Source organism: Cebus imitator, unplaced genomic scaffold, assembly GCF_001604975.1.
Source record: "Cebus imitator isolate Cc_AM_T3 unplaced genomic scaffold, Cebus_imitator-1.0 Scaffold223, whole genome shotgun sequence".
Lineage (NCBI taxonomy): Eukaryota > Metazoa > Chordata > Mammalia > Primates > Cebidae > Cebus > Cebus imitator.
The window spans coordinates 2,198,571-2,209,059 of NW_016107538.1; the positions used below are offsets into that span (position 1 = coordinate 2,198,571).

At 37.7% G+C, this 10,489-nt stretch overlaps 1 protein-coding gene across 4 annotated transcripts in view; it reads right to left on the bottom strand.

Moving 5' to 3' along the window:
- Nucleotides 1-4,131: 4,131 nt before the first annotated feature.
- ZNF286A (zinc finger protein 286A) overlaps nt 4,132-10,489 on the bottom strand; it is a 28,012-nt gene continuing 21,654 nt past the window's right edge. For 3 of the 4 annotated variants that reach the window (XM_017496833.2, XM_017496830.2, XM_017496834.2), the window contains one exon: nt 6,470-9,383. In XM_017496833.2, coding sequence (XP_017352322.1) covers nt 8,152-9,383 — 1,232 coding nt within the window. In that variant the 3' untranslated portion in view covers nt 6,470-8,151. Of the gene's footprint in view, nt 4,618-6,469; nt 9,384-10,489 lie in introns of those variants that run through there. The other variant, XM_017496831.2, reaches the window with a different exon arrangement.

Below are 10,489 nucleotides of genomic sequence, written 5' to 3' on the forward strand. Positions count from 1 at the left end.
AAAAAAAAAAAAAAAAAAAAAAAAAATAGAAAGAGCTTATTAATGGCTAATCAATCGTTGGTGATACGTTTTAGGTAAGATAGAAAAAAATAGTCTTTTAACATAATTGTATTATATATACTTTTGTCTTGTATTTTTATGTTAGAGAATGGGTCTAACTTTGGGTCAATATGTGTGTTATTATTATTTTTTCAATTTGAAAGAAACCTGAAACTTACACAAAGGATGCAACAGAACTACAAAGGTTAGCCAGGTTCCTCTTGCTCAGATTGACACTCTGTTAACATTTAATCCTGCTTATTTTATCATTTGCTTTTTCTATACACAATTTTTCTTGACTCATTTAAATGAGGGTAATTGTCATACATAACAATTTTTTTTTTTTTGAGGCAGAGTTTCAATCTTATTGCCCAATCTGAAGTGCAATGATGCGATCTTGGCTCACAGCAACCTCCACCTCCCAGGTTCAAGCGATTCTCCTGCCTCAGCCTCGAGAGTAGCTGGGATTAGAGGCAAGCGCCACTATGCCTGGCTAATTTTGTATTTTTAGTAGAGGCGGTGTTTCTCCACGTTAGTCAGGCTGGTCTTGAACTCCCGACCTCAGGTGATCCGCCTGCCTTGGCCTCCCAAAGCTCTGGGATTAGAGGTGTGAGCCAATGCACCCAGCCCACATTACTCTTCCTTACCTTTAAATACTTCAATATGCATTTCCCAACAATAAGCATATTATTAATACTTTATATAACCATAATATAGTTAACAACTGCAGTAAATTTAACATCAATACAATACTTTTATCTACTCTTACTGCTTGTATTCCAGTTTTGAAAAACTAAACCAATGTCTTTGGGGGACTTTCTCTCACACAAGACCTAGTCAAAGATCCTGTATTGTGTTTGCTTGTCATGATTCTTTAGTCTCTTTTAATTTGGAACAGTTATTCAGCTTTTCCTTGTCTTTTGTGACATTTTTGAAGAATGCAGTCCTTTTAATAGTCCTCATTTTGGGGTGTGTCAAATATTTCCTCCTGATTAGATTCCAGTTATGCATTCCCAGCCAGAATAATACACACATTATGTTGTGTCTTTCTCGTGGTATAACATCTGAGGCACAAAATGTCCATGTGCTGCTTACTGATTATATTCATTTTGATCACGTATTCAAAGTATTTCCCAGTTCTTCCACCATATAATTATTTTTTGCCTTGCAACTGCTGATCGTGACAAGCAATCTCTGGAAAAGATACTTGAATTCTAATCAAATACCCTGTTCCTCATCAAAATTTCCCCTTAGATTTAGCGTCCATTGATGATTCTTGCTTGAATCAGTCTTTAGTGTTATGGCTACAAAATGATAATTTTCCAGCTCCCAAATTTCCTTTGCCTTTACAAGTTGGCATCAGGTATTTTGCTGTAAGCAAGGGTCCTCTGTTAATGCTCATTTATTTACTTATTATCAATGTGAACCCATGAACTACTTTTTCAATGGCTTGCAATTCGTCTTCGTTTTGCTTTGCTGTTCAAATTGTTCTTTCTGTGTCTTTGTGACCTACCCTCATTTTTTTGAGTACTACTTTTTTTTTTTTTTTTTTTTTTTTTTTTCCCTGAAATAAGATGTTCCAGGATCTTCTTGGAGTTTCTATTCCTCAGACCTGGAACCAGCCACTTTTCTGAGGAGCCTTGGTTCCTTTTAGTAGAAAGTGATACCAGAAACCAAGATCTGAGTTCATTGAAACTGAGGTGTTACTGCTTTTGGTTCAAGCCATTCTCCTAGACTGAGCTAGGAAATGTGCGTGCTAAGGTGTAAAAGGGATGTGTGGCTGCAGGAGGTTATTTTATGTCTGTGAGTTTTGCTCATTTGCTAAGTTGCCTGTCTACAGTAGAGAGTTCTGATTATCTAGATCCCAGTTAATTTCTTTGGTTAGCAAATTTGTGATTAATATGAGTGGCTGTGAGGCTGTATGAAAATACAAAACTGTGCAGAAAAGTTAACATAGCAAGCCCGAGCCTGCTATCTTTAGAAAGACTTGCTTACAAGGTTGGCCACTGGCTGGCATCTGAGAACTGTAACTTTGGGATCGTTCCCACTAATCCCAGAGTTGATGAGTGTAAAAACTGCCTGTAAAAACAATGCAGTTTATGTTGAACACCTGCTTTCCTTCTGGAAGTCTGGCATTTTGGTACATGCTAGACAGAGAGTGCCTATGTGACTAGCACCCAGTAAAAAAACCTTGGGTTTTGAGGTTCTACTGAGCGTCCCTGATAGACCACATTTCACACATGCTGTCACAACTCGTTGCTGGGGGAACACAGCAAGTCTTGTGTGACTTCACTGGGAGAGGACTTGTGCAAGTTTGTGCCTTGTTTCCTCCAGACCTTGCCCCAGGAGCCTTTTCTCTTTACTGATTTTGCTGTGCGTCCTTTCACTGTGGTAAACCACAGCCAAGAGAATGACAATATGCTGAGTCCTGTGAATCTTTCTAGTGAATCATTGAAACTGGGGGCAGTCTTGGGGATCCCCAAACATGTATACAAGAAAATGTGATGTTTTTATCAAAAGAAAACAGGACTATTTTTTCTCTTAGAGCGAAATGTGTGCTTGTTTCAGAATATGAAAAATAGTAAAGGACAAAACTGGAGAAGATGCTGTACGTTTTAGAAGGTTTGGGTGAAAGTAAACTTGTGCTATGAATACCAGAATGAAGAAATAAAATGTGTTAAAATTCTGACAAAAGTTGGCTTGATTTTGATGGGTTTATTCATTAAAATCTTTGTGAAATCTTTAATACAAAATATTATATTTAAAAATATTAAACTTTGGTTCTCTTAAGTGAGTTTGTTCAACAAGAGAAAGGGAAAGATCATTCTTTACCTTCTGTGTAATCTACTCAAACAGTAGAGATTGTCTCATCAGAACATGGTTTTGTGCTTTGTGCTGTTATGCTTTTCATTATATATATGTATGTATATATATATATGAATATATTCATATAAATATATTACATATTCATATATTATATATATAAAATACATATAATGTCCCTCTCCATAAGTTTTATTGACAAGGCAGAAGGGTATTCCCCTGTATGTTGCTTCAGAATACTGTATATTACTACAGAATACAGAAGGGAATTCCCTTCTGCCTTGTCAGTAAACTTATGGAGAGGGACAGCTCATATGGCTCTGGGTCCCAAGACTGCCTAGTTGGGGTCTAGAAAGAATTATGCAAGGAAGGGAAGAAAGCAATCTTCCAACCTGTGTCATCTTCTAATAAACACATATTTTTAAAAGTGAGAACACATCTAAGAAAATGAAAATTGAGAGACTTTTAATAGATAACTGATCTAGTTAACTGTTAATCAATTTGAATGATGTTTAGTATTCTTACATTATCATTTTTATATTTTGGGTGATATTACATTTTTCCCCCCAAACCAGATAGAATTAAAAACTTATACAAAATCAGATTTTTACCACATTTTGCCTAATATTTAAGGCAAAAAGTAGTTTTTTTTTTTTTGAGACAGAGTTTCGCTCTTGTTGCCTAGGCTGGAGTGCATGATCTCAGCTCACTGAAACCTCCACTTCCCAGGTTCAAGCCATTCTCCTGCCTCAGCCTCCCAAGTAGGTGGAATTATAGGCATGTGCCACCATGCCCAGCTGACTTTGTATTTTTAGTAGAGACAGGTTTTCTCCATGTTGGTCAGGCTGGTCTTCCCGCCCTAAGGTGATCCGCCCACCTCGTCCTCCCAAAGTGCTGGGATTGCAGGCATGAGCTACTGCACTGGCCCATTTTGCCTAATTTTAAGTGTGCTTTTTATACAAATTTCGTTCCTCCCTTCCCCTTCAATTAGCCCTACTGAGTGGTGCCTATACCTGGCCTGGGAACTCAGCACTACTTATTAGACACTACCTTCCTCTACTGCTTAACCTTCTTGCAGATACTCGGGCTGCTGAGGGTATCTCCCATCCCATCTTTCCAGAAGTTGTGAAGCCAGATAAACAACTAGAAATGGGATTGGTATCCTGAATGATATGGAGATATTTTATGGTTGGTGCTTTATTACATTTTAGGTTGATTTTAAAATATGCTTAAAAAAGAAAAATTTAAAAGCAATTAACAAAAGTTTCAGAGAATACATATGCAAACATCTTTATTGACAAGTGAGCCAATAAGAGCATATTTAGTTCATAGATAATAAAAAACATTTGAAATGCGTAACATTAAAATGTCGACGATTCGTGTTGCAGTACAAACATGTGGCAGGTTAAACATCAGGCATAAAAAAGACAAATACTGACATGCAAAGGGCCAGAAATCCCAAGCCCTTTAACACTATTTAAAATGCTATTCAACTGCAAACTTCAGCCTCTGGAACCATCCCAGGTAGCTACTGGTTAAGTGATACTCAGTAGGAAAAAAAAAGGTTCTGGAAGGTCTGAAGGAGGCTGTGCAGAGAACAGCACCAGATGGACCCAAGAGCAGAAAGAAGTAAAATCTCATCTTTACGATAAGCCAGAGAGAACAGGATGATCACAGTTCTTCATGGATAAACAAAAGATGTGGAAAACACACCCACCCTTAAGTACTTCTACTGATGCATGCTCAGCCACTTCTCTATGGAGACAGGGAGCGAGAAAGAGAGCACCAAGTAGGAGTAGGGGACTCTTATTTATTGTCTGCCAGTTCCTTTAATCCTTATGACAACCTTATGAGCGGTCAATGATATATTCCCTTTGTTGAAACCTAATACAGATAAAGAAACTGAGACTCAGAGTAGGGAGTTTTTCAAAGTCACATGACTGCCTAGTGGGAGTGGCAGAATTCATACTCAACTCTGGAAAGCCCATGTTGGTCTTCTTTCCTTAGTCAAATTTTGGTCCCCAAATAAATTTCTTTTCACTCAAGAATTTGGCAAATTTCAATAACTTGAATTCTCTTGACAATACATAGTAACATCCTAGAATAAGGAGTATTTTGATGCGTCATTTCCCATCTCTTTTATTTTTCTGACCCCAATTATCTCTTGATAAGTTCAATTTTTCCATTCCACCTAATTTCTCTGAGTGGTTTAAATCTTCTATCCCACTTCTTGATGAATGCTCTAGAACAGAGGTCAGCAAATATTTTCTGTAAACAGCGAAATAGTAAGTATTTCAGGCTTTTGGAGACATACAACCTATGATGGGCTATATCTCTACCAAAGTTATATGGTGAAACTTAATTCTATGATGATATTAGGAATTGTGGCCTTTTGGAGGTGATTAGGTCATAAGGGTAGAGCTCTCATGAATGGGATTAGTGCCCTTATAAGGGGCTGAAGATACCAGAGCTCTCCCCTTCTACCATGAGAAGACACAGTGAAAGGTAATTTAACCAAGAAGCAGACCTTCACTAGACCCTAAATCTGTTGGCACCTTGATCTTGGAATTCCCAGCCTCCAAAACTGTCAGAAGTAATTTTCTGTTGTTTATAAGCTGCCCTTTTTGTGATATTAAAGCCCAAAGGCACTATCTCTGCTGTAGCTACTCAATTCTGCCATAGGACACAAAAGCAGTCAAAGACAACATGTAAATGAGTGAGTGTGACTGAATTCCAATAGAATGTTCTGAGAAATAGGTGGTTGGCCAGAGTTGGCCCATGAGTCCATGCCACAGATTGTCAATTCCTGTTCTAAACCATTAGTATTGAAGACTAAGTTATTGTGATAAAAGAGGTGAGTTCCTTTTCTTGCATTTTTTTTTTTTTTTTTTTGGTAACAGTCTTGCTCTGTCAGCCAGGCTGGAGTGCAATGGCATGATCTCAGCTCACTGCAATCTGTCTCCTGGGTTCAAGCAATTCTCCTGTCTCAGCCTCCGAAGTTGCTGGGACCAAAGGTGCATGCCACCATGTCTGACTAATTTTTGTATTTTTAGTAGAGACGGGGTTTCAACATATTGGTCAGGCTGGTCTCGAATTCCTGACCTCAGGTGATGTACCTGCCTCAGCCTCCCAAAGTGCTGGGATTACAGGCGTGAGCCACCGTGCCCAGTTCCCTGTATTTTCTTGAACCAATCATTCTCCTACTCTGACCTCTCAGACCCTAAGCCTTCCCACCCACCACAACCCCCTTCAATGTGTTTTTTGTTCATTTAAAAATCCTTTTGTGAAGAGTCCTTTCACTCTTGTCTCCTGTGATTTCCATCACTGCTGGATCTATAATCCATTCATCCTTAATGATCATGCTCTCCACTAGCACTTCTTTAAACTCTACTTCCCTCATTTTCCCCAATCACAAAACTAAGGTCTACTGAGAGGGAATTACAAGAAGTCTTAACAGAGATAATGTTGAAGGGGCAGGGGTACAGACTGATCTTGAAGGACAGGATTTAGGAGCGAAGATTAATTACATTTTTGCTACCACTTTTCATAGTTTTCTTTTCACAAAACATGTATTATTTTATAGAATAAGAAAACATTGACATTTGTATAGTGTTTTGCTAAATATTTATTTGACCTTTTGCATTGTTTCCAATTCCTCACCAGTCTTTGGTCACCAATGTAACTTATGCTACTATGTCACTGTGGTTTCATGATTTGTCTACCTTCTTCAGGGGTCTCGGATAAAGACCAACCAACATATAGAGAATGACAATGATATGGTTTAGATCTGTGTCCCCACCCAAATCTCATGTTGAATTGTAATCCCCAGCATTGGAGGTGGGGCCTGGTGCAAGGTGACTGGATCATACAGGTAGTTTCTCAAGAATCTTAGCACCATTCCCCCTAGTGCTGTCTCATGATATAGAGGTCTCATGAGATTTAGTTAAAAAGTGTGTAGCACCTTCCCTCTCTCTCTTCCTCCTGCTCCATCCCTGTGAAGATACTTGCTCTGGCTCTGCCTTTTGCCATGAGTAAATGCTTCCTGAGGCCTCCCCAGTCATACCTCCTGTACAGCCCATGGAACCATTAGCTAATTAAACATTTTTTCTTTATAAATTACCCAGTCTCAAGCATTTCTTTATAGCAGTGTGAGACTGAACTAATAAAGACAACAACAACAAAAAGCAGGTAAATATTAAGTCCAGAGAAATGGCAACTTCTTCATAAAGGGAAGCTGCTTATCCTCAAGCAAGTCAATTGAGGACTATCCTGTGAACTATTTTCTGTACCTGTTTTCCACTCATACAGGGAAGTATGCCCTGGTGTCTCACAGTTGCTTCAGTTCTTCTTTACTGGGACCCTAAATATAATAACACACTGAACCTATCAACTTTTCAGACCCTCAATATCCCTGGAGCTTTTTCTCAAAAGGACACAACACAGCTTACAGAAATAGAGAAATGAAGTCTCCCTGACACTTTGATTATAGAAAACCAAGGATTCATTCACTGCCAAGGATAAGAAAATAATAACTTGATCAACAACCACCGTTAAGATTTTGACTCATTCATTACTTCACATCAACTCCAAGGGAAACGGAAAATCAAAGAAGGTTACCACAGTAGAGGGATAACAATGATATAAATCAATGATGAACATAATCCATGTGAACATAACTTAGAATCATCTGTAAATGTTATACATCCTAGTTATGGTCATCAAATTGGACAGCAACTTGTTGGGGGAGGAAGGGAATCCTAATGACTTTCAACCCTGCCTTTTTGGTTTTTTATGGCTAATATAAAAGAAATGACAGTCTGGAGGAATTACACCATATGTATATCTAGATCTCTACTTGGGACTCACGGAGTAATAAATAACAACACTGTGTCTTCCTGATGAGGATATAAGCCCTCAGCCTAATCTACCCAATAAGAATTTCCTTACAAAGCGAGAGGCTACAACAAAGCTCTGGCATAACCCAGAGTGGAGAAAACTAGAATTTACAATGTTTGTACTGCTACCCACTCTCAGGGACTTCTTGAATTTCCACAAATAGCTATTTGAGAGGTTGGAGATTAAAATTTTGAAATTGCTGGCTAGATTTTATAATTATCAAATAATGTACATAAGGAACCTGTCTATGGCTCAAAACTATGTATTATAAATGAAATTAGATGCAGAGAATTGGTCCTCACATGCATATTATGGATGGGTCTTCCACCTAAACACTCAAGTATTTAACATAGTGATAAAACCAACTTACATTTTTTTACATTCAGTAATTTTTTAGGGCTTCTCTTCAGTGTGAACTCTTTGATGTCTGATGAGAGATGAACTGCACTTAAAGCTTTTCCCACACTCAATACATCTAAAGGGTTTCTCTCCGGTGTGAGTTCTCTGATGTTGAATAAGAGCTGATGAATGAATGAAGGCTTTTCCACACTCACTACATTTGTATGGTTTCTTTCCAATATGAATTCTTTGATGTTTAGCAAAATTTGAGCTCCGGCTGAAGGTTTTCCCACATTCATTACACTCATAGGGTTTCTCTCCAGTATGAATTCTCTGATGTTGAACAAGATGTGTGCTCTGACTAAATGTTTTCCCACATTCGCTGCATTCATATGGCTTTTCTCCAGTATGAACCCTCTGATGCTTAGTTAGGGATGAGCAATGGCTAAAGGCTTTCCCACATTCTTGACATTTATAAGGTTTCTCTCCAGTATGAGTTCTTTGATGTTTAATGAGTGCTGATGAATGAATAAAAGCTTTATCACATTCATTACATTCATAAGGCTTCACTCCAGTATGAATCAACTGATGCTGCACAAGATGTGTACTTCGATTAAAACCTTTCCCACATTCATTGCATTCATAAGGTCTCTCTCCAATGTGAATTCTCTGATGTGTTGCAAGGGATGAGCTTTCTGTAAAGGTTTTCTTGCATTCACTGCATTCAAAGAGAATTCTAGTATGAGTTCTCTGGTGTTTAGTTAAATTAGCTCTGTGGCTAAAAGATTTCCCACATTCATTGCAGGTATAGGGTTTCTCTCCAGTATGGACTCTCTGGTGTCGAATAAGCACTGAATGGTAGGTGAAGAGTTCACCACAATCATTACATTTATGAGGTTTTTTCTCTTTATAAGTTCTCTGCTTTTTCATTAAGTTTGATTTTTGTTTCAATCTTTTTTCAAGTGTATGGAAGGCATAAGATCCTTTGGGAACTCTGTCTTCAGTGATAAGGACAGACTTCTGATTGAAGCTTTTCCAATACACATCATGCTCATGGTCTGCTTCCTCAGAGAGTGAATGCATGTGAGTGAACATTTCTCTCAAATGTCTCTCCCCATCTCCTTGCTGATTCTCTAACCAATTTTCACATTCAAGAGCTGCTTCCAAGTTGGAGTCACAGACACTATTTCTTGTCAGTCTGTCTATTATTGCAACTTTGCATGATTCTGCTTTAGAAAAATCTTGCACTGAAGTTGAATCCTTGCTCTCTGGTCTAGTCTTCATGTCTGAAAGACATTGGAAATGCAAATTTCCTTCGTTTTCTGTGCTCAACAAAAAGGCAGTTCTGTAATAGGTAAGAGTTAATGAAAGTGAAAAGCATGCCTTCAAGGAACAAGTGGATTTGACTCTTAGATGATTTGCAAAGAGAAACAAATGGAGGGAAACAAATGCTCAGAATATGCAGAGAAAATGAGTACATCCTATCCAGGAGTCAGAAGATGGGAAAGATGACAAGAAATGTAAGGGCAGAGATGCCAATAAAGATAAAGCAATATATCCATGGATGAGCAGGCAATGAGTACCCAGATCAGGATGGGGGAAAAACAACATTTTATAGCATACATACTTGTTGTAATAAATTTCTAGGCACAGAACCATCTCAGTGTAGAGTACAGTTATGGCTTCTAAATTTTCAATATTCCAATCCTACTCACATCCAAATACATATTCCATTGCCAGTTTAATCTTCTTAACAATGCTTTTGTAACATTTCCCTGATCAAAAACCTCCTATGATCTCCTAAAGGCATAATGACAAATATATGAAATGATATATGCACAAGGCTATTCATTGAAGCACTAATTGAGGTAGCAAAAGACTGATAACATCTCACGTATCTTACTATACAGGAATGATTGAACATATAGTAGATATATACAATGGAGTACTTGCAACTCCTTAAAAAATGACAAAGATTTTTATATATTGTTATAAAGTGTCCACCAGGATATATTAGCTTAAGTAGAAAAAGCAAGATATAAATAAGCATAAACAGTTTGCTACGTTTTTGTAAAGAAAAAAGGGGGTACAAATACATACACTATTTTGTTACATTTTCAAACACAAAACCAAAAAAGGATAAATGGAAAACTAGTAAAAATTTGTATCTATAGGAAAAACATCAGAACAGGGGAGAGAAGGCAGAAATGGGAATTTAATCTCTCTAAATATATCTAATATAAATATAGTAGAATTTTTATATCAAATATAAAGCTGATTTATAGAAATTATTATTTTTTTTTCTGAGACAGAGTTTCATTCTTGTTGCCCAGGCTGGAGTGCAATGGTGTGATTTTGGCTCACTGTAACCTCCACCTCCTGGGTTCAAGTG